We start from the raw sequence: 21,002 nt of genomic DNA on the forward strand, positions 1-21,002 counted from the left end.
ATTCTGATGTGCTAATATACAGCAAATTTTGTGGCCTTGTACGAAAAAAATAAATAATAGAACACTTCTAAAAGAGAGAGATAAAGGTCCATTTTTTTCTGGTTGAGGCTAGTGCTTCAGAAATAGCAAAAGTGTTCTGGGAGGTATATATTTACACCACAATGAATTTGCGCTATTTTTTAGATTAAGGTATAATTTATATCTTTTTTCTAATTTATTCAAAATGAAAATCACAGAGCTATTTATGGGCAAGAACTCAATAAAGAACGTAACTGAGTAGTGCGTTACCATATATAAAAAAGGTAAAGAATACGGCACTAGACTTTACGGTCCCTACCGGCAATGCAGATCACCGTTTCATGGCCCTTCAGATAGGAAGAATAAATCCTGGGTCCAGCCATCCTGGGGTTTCACACACCTTCCTATTTACCTTCCCTAGATTTCTCCAGACAACCATTTAGAGCTGGGTCCACTCTGGTCGAGCTTATTGAGTCACGCCAGAGACGCCAATTCAAAACAAAAAAAAAACAAAAAAAAAACAGCACCACCAGGACTTGAACCCCTGTCCTCAAGGACAAAGGATTACAAGTTAATATCAAGAAAACAACAAGAGATTATTTATTAAAGTGTGATAGTCAAGATAACAAGGAAGAGAAACAGTCAGGGTGGTAACAAAATCTGTTGGCTTTCCAAATATAACTCAGAACCTTAAAATTATATAAATAGCATATTTTTAAGATATTGTACCAATATTTTCATGAATATTTAGTAAAATAAACATGACTTTTCAGGAAATAAACTCAGCAATGTATAGCTGAATGTTTGCATTGTTGTGTTTTAAACTAGAAATTTATATCCAATATAGAAATGCTTGATGGAATATTGCTCTCACTTCATTGAAGCTAAATACATTGTCCCAAATAAGAGTTTTTTTTTTTATTAAGTAGATTAAGTGAGTCTTACAAAAACATATATATGTATATACATCGCTACATGGCTAGTCATCTATTATAGACCATTCTTTAGTTGAGGATTAATGGCTTAGCCAGTTGGTAAGCTTAGGTAAGCTTTCCGACAAAACGGCATTGGCTTAAACAAGCCAATGCCGTATTCCTTACTTCTTTTTTTTATTGTACTACCGACTATGACAAGTGGCAACACTCATCAATGTTAATGCGACAAAGGGCCGATAATTAAGTGACTATAGAAGAATTGCCAGTAGTAGTAACAACCCTGGAAATTAGTAGTTACTGAAAATAAGATTACAACATTATGTTATTATGGAGATAAGCACCCATGCCCGTCTGCTTGGGTTAGAATAGCAATTGCAAAGAATGACGGTACAAACCATAACAACACAGATAGAGCGGTGAAGGCAACTTTTCGCCTTCCCCGACTCTATCCTACAACTGATCTTTACAGTGATAAAGGTCTAGATGCCTTAGATGTGGTCATCAAGAAGCAGAACCTAAAACAAGCTCATCGAGCCTTCAACTTCTCGCTTCTACCGAACATCATATCCTACTTCGATCGAGTATCAACAAGTAAATGCCAGACTATACTTCAGACTTTACTTTACTTCTTGTTTATCAGAATATTTTCACGTGCTTAGACAAATATAAGGCAGAATGTCGACACACTGCTTAGACAAATGTAGTCTTTTGCAAAGATTCTACCATAACTTTTTGGATTACTTGACTTCTACTCTGTACACCTATCTGGCACTCCACAGGAATTTATTTTTGATCTATAAAAAAACAACGAAAAATAGACTAAAATATATTGGGAATATAAGAGATTAATAATAAAAAATCTTGAGATTTCGGAAGGGTTAATAGCCCCTATGCCCCGGTGCACAAATACAAGAGCAAATAAAGAAGTGATTTTTTAAACATTCCTTAATAATCTCTTAAGGATACCAAGGGCCATGCTTTAGTTACAACTAATGATAATGTTGTTGTGAAAGGCCCATTCACAACAACATTTTACTAACGCTATGATTTAGCAAGCACTAGTTTGAGCCAATCACATTTTTTCAGGAACTTATTTGGTTGGCTGAAAAATTCTACAACAAATTCTGATTGGGTCAAATTAGTACTAGCGAGATATCGGTACTAGTAAAATCTCATTGTGAATGGGACATAAGAAACTTCATTTGGAACCTACAAAATCTAAAGACACAAAAAATGAGCCTTCTGTCTCTCTGTAACAAGATCCTTCCCTATGCAAAATTTTGAGCCATTTATTTATGTATTGTTGGCGATTTTATGGAGGGGGGATAACCACTATCTTGACCCCTATTATTTTCTTAAAGGTACTTATGAACATATTCCAATGATTCCTGAAAAGTAATTCCTTCATAATTAAATATTGACATGCTAATTATTATAAAAAACTCAGGGACATGTGGAGGTCTCCCATCAGACGCGTGCCCCATCCCAAATCCCAAAAACTTCTCTATTTTTCCATATTTTTCATATATCTTGCCTGTTTCTTTACCTTGTTTCGACCCCCCTCCCGAACCAAAGGGAAGTAATGTGTGTATCCCTCCCTCATCTAGAGCAGTATTTGCTACGGTCTCTAATTCAAGTATAAGTTATACCATCATTTACTTTAAAACATATTAGCTTCTACAAAAATCATCTGCCAAATTTAAAAATGTGTTTATTCCCAGCCACCTACAATCGTTTATTTATGCAAGGCTAGTGAGAAGGCCATATTTGCCTCTCTCTTAGAAACAAACTCCGTTGCTCTCCGCTGTACATATTTTTGGATTCGAGGACACACGATTCTCTTAAATTTTATGATATTTCTCAAGGAAGTTTAAGATTAGTCCAAAAGTCGGCACAGTGCAAACCAGGAGTCCATAGTTTGCTTCAAGGTATGAGATTTTGTATAAGTGGTCTTATATACTGATAAACCGGATCGTAAATTTGTAATTTGGATTGTAGATATGCCCTCCCAATTAAAACTTACATCATGAAAATACTGCTCCACTGGCAATCAGGATTCCGAGTTCATATTTTAAATCAGGAATTTGACTGCTTAGTTCAAAAGAAAGACCGTGAATTTAGGCTATGGAATTTGCCAGGTTGTGGGATTTATAAAGTTTGCTCCATGGTTTGGAATTCGACAACACAGTTGCATAAAATTCTTCGTTCTACAGATTGCTCTAAATGTTTTTTCAAGAAATTGGTTTGTCAGTGGAATAGGTCTTAGATGTACGCTGCTTTTTTAGTCTTGCTGAAACACTGTAAATTGAGGTAGCATGTGAAATTCATCACTTGTAATCAAAGCTGTATCCAAGAGGGGGGGATTACGGGGTTTGAGCCCCTCCCCCTCGAAATGTTTTTCCGAATCGTAAAAAACGTAACAAAAATGAATATAAACAAATTTTTGTTGCGTTAAAAAATTATAACCTCCCCCCACCCGAAAAAACTATTTTGTAACTCCCCCCCCCCAAAAAAAAATCCTGGATACGGCCCTGCTTGTAATGCTTCTCAATTCTAAGATGTGTACTTCACAGATCGAATATTTACGAAGAATAAAAGTCTTCAAAGAAACTTAAAATTATCAAGAAATCAGTATATCTAGAAAGCTTTTAGAAGTGCCAAAATTGCATTCACAATTCAAAAGTTCAAAAAAGTTCTAACTGTTTCTCAATCATAATTATTTACCATCGATTTGAGGTTAGTTTACTTCTATAGCACACAGTGGCGTCAATTAGGAGGAGACACTACCCCTCGATTTCTTACCCTCCCCTAGGTTTTTAAATACCTATTTTTTTTTTTTTTTTTTTTTTTATTGAAAATGCCTTTGTATGGTATTGTCATTGAAAAAATCAAACAAAACAGCAAAACTGCAAGGCCCGCTCTCCAAATTTTGTGAATGTGGGCCACTGGTGGCACACTTCTGACGCTGGACATGCAAACAGGGTTTTACGTGGTCTTAATAGTTCGTCGACTTTGGCCTCTTTTTTTTAAGCTGTTCAATACCTCAGGAATGCCCTACCTCTCAAAGTAACGACTCCCTGTGCAATTGCCTAGACTAATCAATAAGCTTTATTGGATTTCAACGACAAAAGTTTAAAATTAGACGCTATTTATATTTAAATACTTATGAGTGAAAACATATTACTTAACGAACGTTAAAAATTCAAAGAGAATAGAAATATCCTAAGTAAAAACTTCTGCAAACTCTAAAATAATCTTCAATATTTAATGTTTCTATTATTTAATAAACAAAAGCACTGTAAAGAACTATAAGAAAAGCAAAAAAAGAAGACGCCACAAAAAGAATAAAACTGAATTTTCCACATAATAAATAATCAAATCATTCATCGATTAATTCATCAAAATCCAGTCACTTGAAGAAGGCAATCAACGAAAAAATAAACATTTTTAACTAAATAGGCGTATATAAATAGGCAAAACAAAATCATCTACATATTTATGTAGGCATATCTACAATAGGCGTATATAAAGAGGCATAAATAGGTATAACGTAAATATCAACATATTTATAAAGGCATATCTACAATAGACGTATATAAATAGGCATAATATAAATATCAACATATTTAGGCATAAATAGGCATAGCATAAATATCTACATATTTATGTAGGCATACCTACAATAGGCGTATTTAAATAGGCATAACATAAATATCTACATATTTGTGTAGGCATATCTACAATAGGCGTAGTCCTATATAAATAGGCATAAATAGGCATACCATAACATAAATAAGCATTCAAGAAATAACCCAACTTTCATCCTTTGTTTAAGGAAATTAGATCTAAACAGGGTTCCCAAAATTAAAAATTAGAGCATTCTCATTTTATACCCTATGAAGAGCGATGGTTCTTAATTTAACCGAAATTCATGCTAAAACTTGTTTTTGATGAATGCCTATCTAATATTTTAATAGGACGGCAAAAATTATTGCAGACAAAATTTTTTGGGCCAGAAGTATTGTAAAGGTATGAGCTAGGGCCTACTGCTATCTGAGCTCCCACTAATGTTAATTTGTTATACTATATAGCACGGAGCCGCAGCTAGGTTTTTCTCAGGATGGGGGGGGGGGCAACTGTAGACTTTTCCACCCCATGCCGCACCATCAATATTGTAAATGCTACAGTTTTCGCCCAAAAATATTACGATTTAAGCTTGTTTAACAGCCTCCCGAGGCGCTTGCCCTTTCTAGTCCCCCCTAGCTCTGGCCCTGATATATCAAACGTTTTAAACTCTATTATTAGAAAGGTCATAGTATGCATATGAAGTCGCGTGCTATATTACAGAGATTGACTAAGAGAATAAATTTATTACTATTAAGATTGTAATTTGCAACAAAGACTCAGACGGACAAAAATACAAATGAAGTACTAAACCATCCTTTTGTATTTTATTTTTTTATTTTTTTTGTCAATAAAATATAAAATTATTTTGTCTCGTTTTAAGAGCCTAGTATCTTTTTTTTCACATTTGGTTAAACTATAGCTATCTAAGATTCTATGTTTAATTGTTTACTTTATTTCAATATGAATTATTTTCAAAAAACTTAACATAAACACATTCCTCCAAATACCACAGCAACCATATGAACCATAAATGTTTTCAAATTCCTTCTAAAATTAACTCTGCGAAATTCATCTTAAAGAAATTATTTGGTATTCGACGCAGTCATATACGCTGCATTTTTTGGTTCTGGTGCATTATACGGACACTTCTATATACTGCTAAGGAAGTCAAGTTTGGTTAATGCTAATGAAATAAAATAAAATAGGATGAATATATAATAATTTATAAGCCCATTTGGGCTATATATTTGCACACTAGGGGGGGAGGGGGTAAAGCATACCATATATTAAATACGTAACCTAACCTAACCAGAGACAGATACCCGGTTATAATGGCTTATGAACAAGATTATAGAAATTACATAAATGGCAAATCCCAAATTGTAATTTTAACATTCGTATTAGATCAATTCCACTCTAACAACTGTTTTAGTACCAGGTATCTGTTCAGGTATCTGGTGCATCTCCCGTTTGACATTCCATATACAGTATATAATAGTGTCCGTTAACTGCACTAGTACCGATTTTTTTTTAAGAAGTGGAGGGGGGATAATAATAGAAAAACTTCAGGGGGACAGTAACAAAGAACTAGTTTTATTCGATCATTTGAAAACCCCAGAGAATCAAGAAATTTAGAATTAATGTGGAGGGTAGTGGGGTGGCTCTGAGCCATCTCTTGGCTTTGATTCACCACTATTTACGAGGGTGCTCAAGCTCTTATCCGTAATTCCCACAAATTTGTTTTGCAATAAATTTTCACTCAAGATCAGCCTGAATGATATTTACTATTTCAGATCAGCACCAAATATGATTTTTTTTTTCGTGGTAGACACCTCTATACAAAACAAGTTTTAAACTGTTGGCTACTATGGGCCGTGGTTTGCTCTTTACTAAGATTGCAGCTGCCACTGCAATAATGACAGCTGCTGCTGCCATTATTGCTGTATCATCATCGCAGACATTATTGTCAATTTTATTATTGTCAACATATTGTCAAATTTACATTATTGCAGCTCCGCTGCAACAATGACAAATATGCAATTACCAGAAGTAATTTGAGTCTGGGATCAAAAAGTTATTCACTCTCCCATAGTACTTGTCTGTTAAACGGTACGCACTTAGGAATGAATCTCCAGCATTTCTATTGGGGGGGGGCAAGAGGGGTTCATATCTGGATAGTCAAGAGGCATGGGATATAAATAAATTTTTCTCTAAATTATCGGGAGGCCACTGCCAACCTCCCAGCGACGCCCCTGAACGGACTCGAGAGATACGCTGTGAAGGATTTAACAGAAACCGGTTTCCCTTCCTGGATCGGTTATGATTTGCTTATTTTGAGTGCGAAACTACGATGTATGTATATTTTTATTAAATATTTAATATATGGAAGTGGTTAGGGGATAGGTTGGGTTAGGTATTTAATATAACGTGTTCTGCGCGGCCTGCTTTTCACAATTCTTTCACATAGTTTCCATAATTTTGTTTCTAAAGTATTATGTTAACATCATGTTTTGGCATATTTCATTAAGATTAACCTAACTTTAACTCTTGAGTGCGTTCCATTTAACAGACATGCCCTGCGCACTTTAATGATATGAAATAAAAAAAAATGAAATAAACCCAGGCTTTGATCAGAATTCACAAAAGCATTGACGTCTTGGGTTGCTGAAACTTGAGGCAGAAAGTGAAAAGAAATTGCAAGCACAGCCTGAGCAATGATAACTTCTGTATGCTCTGAACCGTTATTTTTTGGAATAAATAAGTTGTATACCATACTTTACAAACTTATGCATATGCTATATATATATATGTTATTGTATATACGAATACATGCACGTATAAACGTACAAGCATGTATTTTTACCTTTATATGGCTTTAAAACACACATAGCATTAACATGTTTTTTCACTTATTTTGGCAAAATAAATGTTTTCTTTCAGTAATTGGTTCATAAGACTCTAGCCACAGGATATGATTAATTATGATCAAAGCAGTCCCGACGGAATTTTGAAATCTACATTGAAAACGGATTTTACGCTATAAAAGTCCATAGAAAAAGATAAATACTAAAGGAAATAACATTCAAACATTCTTTAAGTTTACATCATTCTTTTAGAAAAACATCAACAAATAAAAAGCAGACATATTCCTTGCCAATGACACCGAACGTCTTGTATAAAGTAAAGAGTTTAAAATAGAACCCCAAAACTTGGCACACTGTCGTTTACATCGCTGTTAACTCACTCATTAGGAGGTACGACAAGGCCAAATTTAGACACGGTCTGGAAACAAGACCGAAAGTGCTATATCTATCCCAATTTCCTCATGTTCGTTGACTCACGTGAAACTAGATTCATTGAATCGTATATTCGCATGCTTAGTAGCGTAATTAATAGGTCCCGGGACTCTGTGCAACTAAAACAAAACCTTTTCACTTTTATTTGACAGGATAGCGGTCTCGAATTTGCCCTGAGCTGGGGTGTACCGAATGTAGTATACTTATATATATATATATATATATATATATATATATATATATATATATATATATATATATATATATATATATATATATAAAAAAAAATATATATATATATATATATATATATATATATATATATATATATATATATATATATATATATATATATATATATATATATATATATATATGATACGGTAACATATAAATATATGTTACTGTGAATGTTCGAAATATGGTTAATGTCGACATTCACCGATGAATGTACGGAATTCCCTTTTTTCTGCGTGGAGTCAATTAGCTTTACGAATCAGCCTTTTCAGTATAATGCAAGTTATGATGGTAAAAGTTAGGTTAGATTATGGTATTATAGGTTAGGTCAGGTTAGATTAGGTTAAATTTGGTTCTAAATACCAGAAATGGGTTAAAAACCTCATCTAAGCTAACCGAACCTCACCTAATCAAATCTATTCTAACCTAACCTGTCATCATCAAACCTTGCATTAAATTGAAAAAAATGACTGGCAATGCTGACTAAATACAAGGATAAAAAAAGGTATTCCAGACATTCCCCGATATTCACGCATTTGCGGACATTCACGGTAACATTTATATATGTTATAGAATTTTGATGATCGGGTACCAACGATGAGTTGTTAAGAGTGGGATAGCAGTAATTATGATATATGCATTGTGTCTTGAACAGAGCTTATGTTAATCCCAAGCTCTTGGATGGTCTATAAAATTTCGCATTTTCAAAGGGTTTGCTTAGTGTATAATCTTAACCCAACCAATTTCTGTTGCAGGTCAAAGGAATAAAAAGGATTAATCATGTGTGACGATGATGTAGCGGCTTTGGTTGTGGACAATGGCTCCGGTATATGCAAGGCCGGCTTTGCTGGAGACAATGCCCCGCGTGCTATCTTTCCCTCAGTTGTCGGCCGATCCCGTCATCAGGTACTGTGCTCTTAATTTGGTACTTAAGTAAAGGGGTTTTTTCAGACAAGCCGGGTCTTGACGGCAAAATATGCCAGTTGAAAATATCCAATGAAAGGTGAAACTGGCTTGCTTGTAAGTCTTAAAATTATCACAAATCTTGATGAAAATCAAGTTATTTTGAAAAAAAAACCATGCTTCCATTGTCCTGGTCAACCTATTTCAATAAATTAGAATTAGGAGCTGTGTTTCAATAATGATTTTGCTAGGTTTTCAAACAATTTATTTCATGAAGTATTTGATTTTTGGAATAAAGAGAACAGTGCAATGCATAGGTGGTTTAAAGACATGGGTGTAATCAACTGAATTTGGGGCTACAACCACTATCCATGAACACTTTCGACTAGCAGCCTGGATTCACTTTCCAAGTCTAGCAATTAGTCTCTCCTCGTGAATATATCTGTAGCAGCTTTCCGCAAGCAACAAACATAAGATGGAATCGCATAAAATGTCCATATACTTGAATATGGGGTTGTGTCTACTGGGAGCATTGTCCTCCAAATTAAAAAAAAATAAATAAAAAAGCTAAGCCGGCTTCGCTGGTCAGCTCGTGAATAACATTGTTAAGCAAGCCAAGTTTTAAATTTTAACATGAGATATGAAAAGTTGCGTGCAAGAAGAACATTTCAATTTTAACATGAGATATGAAAAGTTGCGTGCAAGAAGAACATTTTAATTTTTCGCTTGTTTGTAAATAAGTGCCTGTTTGAATTAGGTACACCGTGAGCTGAGCTGTATTCGACGCTGAAGATCACTTCACAGTCGGAATTACAGTTGCCTTTAAAAATGAATAAAATGACTACAACACGATCAATATTATGGTTTGTAATCCAGTATATCAAAATAATTTTTATTGTCTATGCTCCAAACTGAAAGGTTTTTCAATAACCTAAAATACGTTGTTTCCACTATCCCCGATTTCTCGAGGTTTCCCCAAATTTCCCGACTGAAAATTGGGTTCTCAAAAATGTCCCCCAGAAAATGTCGTTCGTAGATACACGAACGTCAGCACAAAATATAAATCATCAATTTTCGTTAATGTTAATCTCCGGGGAGATCTTGGATAACTAAATTTTTCTTCTATGGGAAAATTCAGGAAAGCCCAAAATATTTGGGATAGTCAAAACACTGCTATAATATCCAAAACAAACTCGCTCAATATGTATTGAAATTGTGATTAAACAACTATATCTAAGTTTACTGACTCTACCTGTTTCGTGGGCACGCAGCTTCTTTGGTAGGGGGCTATGGCCAAGGGCGTCCCGAGGGGGGGGGGGGTTTGAGGTGTGCCCCCCCCCCCGACATTTTTCAAAATCGGCCGTAATTTAGCAAAATTCTTGACTTTTGCGGAAAATTCGGCATAAATTAGGTAGCGATTCGGTAAAATTTAAGAAGATTATCCCCCCCCCCAAATAAAATAAACCTCTGGACACCCCTGGCTGTGGCTTGTGATATTGGTTATAACTCGACTCGGTGGTCATAAAGGTGAATGCGTAACCATCCTGTAAAACAGATCATCACTTTGATGTGGGGCTAAGCCCCCTAACAAGCGTTTTAGGCCCCACAAGGCTTGTGCCTGTGGTCTATTTATAGCCTTAAAAATAGGAAGAACATACATTATTAACGAGTGCGGGAATTACTCCATAACTACCAATACTAACGGAAATAAGAAGTTTTAAAAATGTTTACGAAGATTGCAATAGGGATGCTGAATGTAAAGTAAAAACACTTGATATTTCTGTTTCCTCAAAGAAACACGGAGCTTCCAGGGTCAGAGACACAGACCAATGTGCGCCTTGCAAGACCGACGAGCTCCCTTGGCTAAATATATGTATCTATTTCTTGTTTATATGTATACTGGAGCCAAATAAATATAGAAACTGCAAATGTAGTGCAAGTATCACTATTCAATTTTACTTCTTGTACAACTCTTTAACGCGTTTGGCAACAGTGAACCAATTAACTGGTATTGTTGACTCTTTCCCTTCGTATTTATTAAAAAACTGCTAAAATAAGATTTTCAATCTTAACCCATCAGCCCACTATGGGCTAAAGTGGACGGTGGAATTTGAAACTTTGACCCTTCTTCGCCCTCATTGGAAAAAATACTTAGATTTAACATTGTTACTCTTTAACATTCTATTATAATAGCGTAGAAGTACTTACGCCCTAATTGCAACTTCGATGATTAAACGAGAATAATTCTGTATAATTTTGCGAAAAAGATTCCAGAAGGGTCAGAAAAGGTACAAAAAAGACTTTTTTTTAGTCCTAAAAAGCATAGTCTCTCCGTATCAGCATTTCCCCCCCCCCACATTCACTCCTTATTTACCGGGAAGGGGAGCCAAGCCCCCTTTACCTCCTGTACGAGCACCCATGCTTAGGTTAGCTTTTCTAACATGTATTTAGTGAGAATCTTGGTTATTCTAACCTTCTTCGTAATCCGGATAAGTAGGCCAAAGTTAGATCAAATAAATCGAAAACATTCTATTGTAGGACAAACAGTAAATTTCTATTTCCTAAAGCATAATTCTCGAAGAAAAATCTAACTTTTACAGCTCCTCGAAATATTTAAGATAAAGTTCCTTCTCGACATCCGAACCCCCTTCTATCTGTATCCCCAATATTACATTCCTTCCTTGTCTGTCCCCCTTGATTTGCCAGTGAATGAATTAAGTGATATTTAGCTTACTTAAATGGTGTTACCTGTGACTGGCTATGCAGAAGTATCTAGTACGCAATTTGAGCTTATACTTAAGAAAGATTTTATTTCCTAGGGTGTCATGGTCGGTATGGGTCAAAAAGATAGTTACGTCGGTGATGAGGCTCAGAGCAAGAGAGGTATCCTCACTTTGAAATATCCCATTGAACATGGCATTATCACCAACTGGGATGACATGGAAAAGATCTGGCATCACACCTTTTACAACGAACTCCGTGTTGCACCAGAAGAGCACCCAATCTTGCTCACTGAAGCTCCCCTAAACCCAAAAGCTAATCGTGAGAAGATGACCCAGATTATGTTTGAGACCTTCAATAGTCCAGCCATGTATGTTGCCATCCAGGCTGTACTTTCACTCTACGCTTCCGGTCGTACAACTGGTATTGTCCTCGACTCTGGTGATGGTGTTTCTCACACCGTTCCCATCTATGAAGGTATGTTCTTTGGATAATAGAATTAATTTTGAATATACAATACCTTTCCAAATGCAGACGTACGGAATACAAACCCAAGGGGAAAAACTCCGAAGAAAGACTGCAGTTCTTACTAAAAACCGGCCCTTTGGTCAGTGCTCCTTTAGACCTAAACTCAAAATAGCAGCTTGATAAAGCACCAATTTATGTTTTCGGTTATTGGTGAAGAAAGGCGGAGAAGTACAGCGGAGATTTGTTCCCTATTTCCTCCTATACATACTGTTCACTTATGTTTTCCTAGCGTAACAGTTTGAACAAGCAGTAATCCCAATGGTATCCTGTATGCATAAAGGCACTGTCGTGACATCTATATTGTTTAGTTAACTTTATTAAGCGCCAAAGTTAGCAAACAATATTGCCAGGTTTAGATATCCATGGATTTCATGCGTACCCAAATTATGAAGCTGCTGCCCCAAATTTAGATCCAAAAAGGTCAGACCTGTGTACCGAAGGACCGAATTCGGTTTTTTCCGAAAAATTTCAAGTAAAAAAAAAAAAAAATTCAAAATCCAATACTTTCGGTAGCTAAATGCGCTATCCACGTGTCCTACGTCATTAAAGCTGGAAAAATTTAAATACCTTGAAAATACCATTCAAGAAAACAAGTATAGATGCAGAAAAGAATTTCAAACCGATAAACGTCAATAACCATTCATTTCCTTAATGATAAATAATAAGTTTTTTTAATACACAACAGATATATTTTTCATTTAGATCATAAAAATAAAAGAAAAGTAAGTTTATTTATCTATAACATAAAGTACCTCGTCTTTTTACTATGTCTTCCTAAAAAATGGATTAATCGGGCTGAAACTTGACCGATGGTACCTTTCCTAAGAATAAATGTAAAGATTGGGTGAGGGAATTTTTGAAGAAAGAGAAAGAAGTTGGCGTATTTACTAAACCTAATTTAAATATGCCACCAATTTAATAGGTTACTAAGTAGTAGATGCCTGATTAACTAAGCTAAAAGTTTTTCCCACTTTATTCATAGGCAGAAACCCCTTTAGATCATACGGCACAGGTTTATGGTCAAGCCATTGAATTACTAACGATATATTTCTTTACTCCTTAATTATAATAATTAAAAAAAAAGTATACTCCCCATTGCTCAACATCCAAAGATTCCAACAAGTATCAGTCCGATGAAAGGCGAATAAAAAACTTCAACTCTTTTCAATGAAATTTCCTACTTGCAAATGACTGTTGAATTAGCTACACGTAAAGCTATTTATTGCGTCAGTCGTTTGCAAATAAGAAGTGCATAAAGATAAATAATTTTCAGAAAAACTAACTATATAAAAAGAAAAACATATATATCATAGGCAGCGCAATAGCACTGCCTAAGTAAATAACGATGTTGGCAGAATGTATTATTTTTTTTCAGACAAGGGCCCTTCGTATCGGAGGAGTTGTCGTAAAAACTTGGAAAAGGGCTCATTTGATTGGAAATTGGAATGGCTAGTGCCTTTTTTAATAGTCAAAAGTGATTGGAAGATAACTAACACACCCACCATTTCCACACCCACCATTTCCCCAAACACATCCAATGAAAATTTTCAAATAGCCATTTTGTTCAACGTAGTTGATTTCCAGATAGAAATTATGTTTTTGAGGAGGATACTCCCCCCAGAGCCCCCAGGACAAGGGTTGTAAGTTATGCAATGGGGTCATATAAGGTTTTTATCGAAAGCTTTGTCGTAGAAACTTCAAAAAGGGCTTATTCAATTGGAAATTGAAATGGCTGGTGGCTTTTTTAATAGTTGAAAGTGATTGGAAGGCAACTAACACCCCTTCCACGCCCACCATTTTCCCAAACACATCTAATCAAAATTTTGATATAGCCATTTTGTGCAACGCAGTTGAAAATTCTGGAAATTATATCTTTAAGCAGGACCCTCCCCCCACAGTCTTCAGGGCAAGGGTTATAAGTTATGCCCTGGGGTCATATAAGGTTTTTATTGAAAGCTTTTTCGTAGAAACTTGAAAAAGGGCTCATTCGATTGGAAATTCAAAGGGCTAGTGCCTTTTTAATAGCCGAAAGCGATTGGAGGGCAGCTAACCCCCCTCTCATGCCCACCATTTCCCAAACACATACAATCAAAATTTTGAGATAGCTATTTTGTTCAACGTATTTGAAAGTTCTGGGAATTAGGTGTTTGAGAATGACAACCATCCCAAACCCCTCAGGGCAAGGGTTATAAGTTATGCCCTGGGGCCATATAAGGTTCTTATAGAAAGTGTTTTCGGAGAAACTTCAAAAAGGGCTCATTTGATTGGAAATTCAAAGGGCTAGTGGCCTTTTTAATAGTCAAAAGTGATTGGAGGGAAACTAACCTCCTCTTATACCCACCATTTTCCCAAACACATCCGATCAAAATTTTGAGATAGACATTTTCTTAAACGTAGTTGAAAGTTCCACAATTTATGTATATGAGGATGAAACGTCCCTAAAGCCCTCAGTTCAAAGGTTTGAAAGTTATGCCCTGTGGGCATATAAAGTTTTTATAGAAAGCTTGGTCGTAAAACCTCAAAAAGGGCTCACTCGATTAGAAATTGAAAGGGCTAGTGCTGTTTTTAACAGTTGAAAGTAATTGGAGGGCAACTAACCGCCCTCTCACGCCCACAATTTCCCCAAACAAATGCAATCAAAATTTTGAGATATTCATTTTGTTCAACATCTGGAAATTAGGTCTTTTAGGATGATAACTCCCTCAGAGCCCTCAGGTCAAGGGTTGTAAGTTATACCCTGGGGCATATAAGGTTTTTACAGAAAGTGCTGTCGTAGAAACTTAAAAAAAACTCATTTGATTGGAAATTGAAAGGACTAGTGCCCTTTTTAATAGTCGAAAATGATTGGAGAGCAACTAAACCCCCTCTCACGCCCACCATTTCCCCAAACACATTCAATTCAAATTTTGAGATATTCATTTTGTTCAACGTAGCTAAAAATCTCTGGAAGTTGGGTCTTTTAGGATGATAACCCCCTCAAAGCCCTCAGGGCAAGGGTTGTAAGTTACACCATAGGGGCATATAAGGTTTTTTTTATAGAAAGTTTTGTCGTAGAAACTTCAAAAAAAGCTCATTTGATTGGAAATTGAAATGGCTAGTGCCCTTTTTAATAGTCGTAAGTAATTGGAGAGCAACTAACCCCCTCTCACGCCCACCATTTCCCCAAACACATCCAATTAAAATTATGAGATAGGCATTTTCTTCAACGTAGTTGAAAGTTCTGGAAATTATGATTTTGAGGATGACAACCCAAACCCCTCTGGGCAAGGGGTGTAAGTTATGCCCTGGGGGCATATAAGGTTTTTATAGAAAGCGTTTTCGTAGAGACTTCCAAAAAGTGCTCCTTCGATTGGAAATTGAAAGGACTTCTGCCCTTTTTAATAGTCGAAAGTGATTGGAGGGCAACTAACCCCCCTCTCAAGCCCACCACTTCCCCAAACACATCCAATCAAAATTTTAAGGTTGGCATTTTTTTCAGCCTAGAGGAAAGTTCTGGAAATTTGGTTTTGAGGATGACAACCCCCACCCCCCCCCCCACATCCTTCAACGCAATTGTTGTAAGGTATGCCCTGGGGGCATATGAGGTTTTTATTATAGAAAATGATGTCGTAGAAACTTCAAAAAAAGCTCCTTCAACTGGAAATTGAAAGGGCTAGTGCCCGTTTTAATAGGCTATTCGAAACTGATTGAAGGACCACTAACCCCCCTCTCACGCCCATCATTTCCCCAAACACATCAAATCAAAATTTTGAAATTGCCATTTTTTTCAACGTAGTTGAAAGTTCTGGATATTATGTCTTTGAGGATGATAACCCCCCCCCCCACACACACACAACCTTATAGCCCTTGCCCTCAGGGAAACTTCGAAGGCTAGTGCCCTTTTTAACAGTCAAAAGTGATTGGTGGAAAACTAATACCCCTCCCACGCCCACCATTTCCCCAAAAACATCCAATAAAAATTTTGAGATAGCCATTTTATTCAGAAAAGTCCGGAAGTTATGTCTTTGAGGATGACACTCCCCCTACAGCCCTCAGCGCAAGGGTTGTAAGTTATGCCCTGGGGGCATATAAGGTTTTATAGAAAGCGTTGTCGTAGAAACTTCAAAAGGGGCTCATTCGATTGGAAACCGAAAGCGCTAGTGCCCTATTTAATAGTCGAAAGTGATTGGAGGGCAACTAACACCCCTCTCAAGCCTACCCCAAACACATCCAATCAAAATTTTGAGATAGCCATTTCGTTCAACGTAGATGAAAGTTCTGGAAATAAGGTCTTTGCCAGCGTTTGTCGCAAAAAATACAAAAAGGACTCATTCAATTGGAAATTGAGAGGGCTAATGCCCTTATTAATAGTCAAAAGCGATCAGGGGTCGACTGCCCCCCCCCCCCATACCCATCATTTCCCCAAACACTTCCGATTAACATTTTGATATAGCAACTTTGTTGAATGTAGTTGAAGGGTCCGGAAATTATGTTTTGAGTATGACAATCCCCCCCAGCCCTCAGGGCTAAGGTTGTAAGTTATGCCCTGGGAGCATATAATGTCATATAGAAAATGTTGTCTAAAAACTTTAAAAGAGCTCTTCCGATTGGAAATTGAGATGACTATTGCCCTTTTTAATAGTCAAAAGTAATCAGAGGGAGAGAATCCCCCCCCCACGCCGATCATTTCCCCAAAAATTTCTGATCAACATTTTGATATGGTCATTTTATTCAACGTATTTGAAAAGTCTGGAAATTATGTCTTTGAGGATGACAACCCTCCCCCATAGCCCTCAGGATAAGAGTCGTAAGTTAGGTACTTTGGATAGTTAATGTTTTTATAGAAAGTTTTGTCTTAGAAGCTTCAAAAAGGGCTCATTTGATTGGAAATTGAGAGGACTAGTGCCTTTTTCGTTAGTCGAAAGGGATCAAGGGGCAAATGTGTCCCTCCACACCTATCATTTCCCCAAGCACTTCCAATCAAAATTTTGATATAGCCATTTTGTTAAACCTATCAGAAAGGTCTAGAAATTATGTCTTTGAGGAGAACAAATCCCCCCAGCCCTCAGGGCAAGGGTTGTAAGTTATGCCCTGGGGACATATAGTTTTTTTTTACAGAAAGTGTGGTCATATAAAATTCAAAGGGGGCTCATTGGATTGGTAATTATACGCTATCCTCTTTCCCCTGCACACACGTCGTATTGTCCCGAAATGCGTCTAATAGATATTTTGAGATAGCCATTGTATTCTAAATAGTCTAAATATCATATAACAAGGCTTTTGGGGTTGAAACAAACCCCAGAGATTAGGGGCAAGGGTTGTAAGTTATGCACAGGGGGTATTAAAGGTCTTTGTGGAAGGGATGGTTGTTTAACTTCAGAAGAGGCTCAGTCTTTCTCTCTGAAAAAGACTATGTCAATATAAAACGAACAGAAATAAATCAAAAAAACTTTTTCCACAAAAAAACTTTTTCAAAAAAAGTAAAGAACTCCATTAAACCAAAAATGAACAAAAATAGAATCAAATAATCTACCAAGCATACAACTACCACAAATCAGTATCAATAAATAAATAAAACCCAAAACAAACAGAAATTAGAATAAGTCAAACTCAAAACGATCAGACATTAATATGAGTAGGGTTCTAAGCCCTATGCTTTCTAAAAGCCAGAATATAATTTGTAATTCACTTAAAAAAATTATTTTGAATGTTATCACTTTTATAACTTTAAGAAATCAAAAAATAATTAAGATTTTAATGAATCAATATCAGAATATGCATATTAAACTGACAATGCACATTTTTTTTTCAGTAAACTCATTTGAATCTTTTTCAGTAAAGTACAAATTATACTCTGTCTTTTAGAAAGCATAGGGTTTAGAACCCTATTCAGATTAATTTCTGCTCGTTTGAGTTTGACTTGTTTTAATTTCTGTTTGTTTTGGGTTTCATTTATTTATTGAAAACATTTATCGAAAAGCGAAAACATTTAAAAGAATTTTTTTCAGTAAAGTACAAATTATATTCTGGCTTTTAGAAGGCTTGGAGTTTAGAACCCTACTCATATTAATTTCTGCTCGTTTTGAGTTTGACTTGTTTTAATTTCTGTCTGTTTTGGGCTTCATTTATTTCTTAATACTGATTTGGGGTAACTGGATGCTAGGTGATTTATTTGACTCTATTTTTGTTCATTTTTGGTTTAATGGAGTTCTTTACTTTTAAAAAAAAAACTTATTTTGTGCAAAAAGTTGTTTTGGTTAATTTAAGAAAAATTCGACTCCATTACACGTACATTATTATCAAAGTTGGTCGATATATTAGTCACTCTTCAAAAGGTTATTCTAAAAAAAGATGCCGAGTTAAGCTAAACTCAGCAGTTCCATTATTCAAAAGGTTATTCTAATTTAAAGCTACCTGCATAATGTCAAGTTTCCATGCTTATCAGTTTCCAACAAATGAAGTTAATTTTTTTTTTCTGTGTGCCTCTTTTAAATGGAACGAGCTTGGTAAAAAAAAACATTTTTGAACCTTAACCAGGAGTTGCTACAAAATAAAAAGAAAATAAACGAGAAAACATTTGTAATATGGATTGCATATAGGGAGAATCGGTGGTTCAAGTCCCCTCAAATGATAATTCACATTTATCCATGTTACAACCTAAAAATTCTGTTTTGATTGCTGAAACTGGGTAAGCCCCAATAACTGGGACCAGAAAGTCTGTCAAGTGGGGGGGGGGGACTTCAATAGAATTTACAGCAATAGTTTAAAATAACACTCCAAATTTTCTTGAAAATGACACCTGCTGATGACTTTAACTTACCAACTGTGACGTAGTCATAATTCTATTTCACGAGGTAAATAGCATTTTTTTTTTCATTTAGGGAAATGGGAATGTTTTTATGATTCTTCTCTTTTTCCTATATATTTTGACTATTTAACCGTTTTCCATAGTTTTGACAATTGTCTCCCCCCCTCCTGAAATAAACTATTTAAAGTGTGCCTGGGTGTGGAGATTTAACTAGGGTTAAGTGTCTTATACTATCTTCTTTCTTATTTTTTTATTTTTCATATGTCTTATTTTTCTAAACTTTCACTTTTTTGATATACCCCAAAATTAAATATCTCGCATAAAATAATGTCATAAAGGGAATCTTAGAGGCTCATAGCGTGTCTACTGATAAAAAAAACTAAATAAAAACAAAGTTTACCTCCATTGAAGTTAAATAAAAACTAAAATTGAAAAGAATAATTATCATTTGTTCCACATTAAATGTTAGACACTACAAAGATATAATAGGGTTATTTCATTTCAGGTTATGCCCTTCCCCATGCTATTCTCCGTCTTGACCTTGCTGGCCGTGACTTGACCGATTATTTGATGAAAATCTTGACTGAACGAGGTTACTCTTTCACCACCACTGCTGAGCGTGAAATTGTCCGTGACATAAAGGAAAAACTTTGCTATGTCGCCCTTGACTTTGAACAGGAAATGGCAACTGCAGCTGCTTCTACCTCTCTAGAAAAATCATACGAATTACCGGACGGTCAAGTTATTACAATCGGTAACGAACGTTTCCGATGTCCCGAAGCCCTCTTCCAGCCATCTTTCCTGGGCATGGAATCCTGCGGTATCCACGAGACGGTCTACAACTCAATTATGAAGTGTGATGTCGACATTCGTAAAGACCTGTATGCCAACACTGTCCTTTCTGGTGGTACCACCATGTACCCAGGTATTGCTGATAGAATGCAAAAGGAAATAACTGCCTTGGCTCCATCCACAATCAAGATTAAGATCATTGCCCCACCTGAGCGTAAATACTCAGTCTGGATCGGTGGTTCCATTTTGGCATCTCTTTCCACCTTCCAACAGATGTGGATCTCAAAACAGGAATATGATGAATCTGGACCAGGAATTGTTCACCGCAAATGCTTTTAAATTTCTTCACTGCTTCTATATTGATGTGATATTTTTGCTGGAGTCCTTGTGAAAATAAATTGGCCACATTTGAGCACCATGTTGCCTATTTATATATAGGACTTCCGTATCTAGATCGTATCTTGTTTTTGTTTTAAAAATGAAAAATAAAATACTTGATGTCCAATTTCCGTTTTCATCTTAGTGTAAGACTGTAATCAAAACATAATTATATTATAAGAAAAATTTCAAAATGACAAAGAACATAACTACTAAAAGGGTCAAATGTGACGTAGAAGACTAGCATGGTCAAAAATAATGTGCGAGATAAGAAACGGTTTCTTACTTCTGGTCCTTTTGGGCAGATAACGAAACCTAATTCGATTTATAAAACTAAAGAAGTGAATAAAATTAAAACGTATTTCAGGTTATCTGGAAATTCCTTAGGAAATTATTAAAAATGTTATGAAGACACTAAAAAAAACTTGGGGGGGGCACGATCTTGGCGCTCTAATGATTAAAGGTCTTCTAGTATCGTTTTGCAAAAGATGGAAAGCAACAGTATCGTACCTCTTCAAGTTCTCTTTTAGGGAGGGGGAGTGTCAAATACGAAAAGAATTTAGCAATTAAAGTATTTAACTGTTCAATAACATAACTAATACTATCATTATAAGCTTGTTGCTTTGTTATTTTACCTGTGGCTAACGCATTAGTGAAGACTTTTCTTCTCTCCCAACTACTCCGACTGGTATACCAAAAAGTCCAAACGCTCGGACTTAAACCCCGAACAACTGCAAACTGGGCAGATATCATGTCATGTTACTAGACTAGGACGGAACA

General features: G+C 35.8%; 1 protein-coding gene across 1 annotated transcript; it reads left to right on the forward strand.

The window, feature by feature from the left end:
- The first annotated feature begins 2,727 nt into the window (after positions 1 to 2,727).
- Positions 2,728 to 20,349, forward strand: LOC148939938 (actin, muscle-like). The gene is made up of 4 exons (XM_089106134.1): positions 2,728 to 2,881; positions 8,869 to 9,019; positions 11,836 to 12,214; positions 19,558 to 20,349. The coding sequence occupies exons 2-4, from the start codon at positions 8,894 to 8,896 to the stop codon at positions 20,181 to 20,183; spliced, it is 1,131 nt and encodes a 376-aa protein (XP_088962260.1). The 5' UTR covers positions 2,728 to 2,881; positions 8,869 to 8,893; the 3' UTR covers positions 20,184 to 20,349.
- Positions 20,350 to 21,002: the final 653 nt, after the last annotated feature.

This window comes from Artemia sp. Qi Xiang Cuo, chromosome 20 (assembly GCF_049724085.1).
Source record: "Artemia sp. Qi Xiang Cuo chromosome 20, ASM4972408v1, whole genome shotgun sequence".
NCBI lineage: Eukaryota > Metazoa > Arthropoda > Branchiopoda > Anostraca > Artemiidae > Artemia > Artemia sp. Qi Xiang Cuo.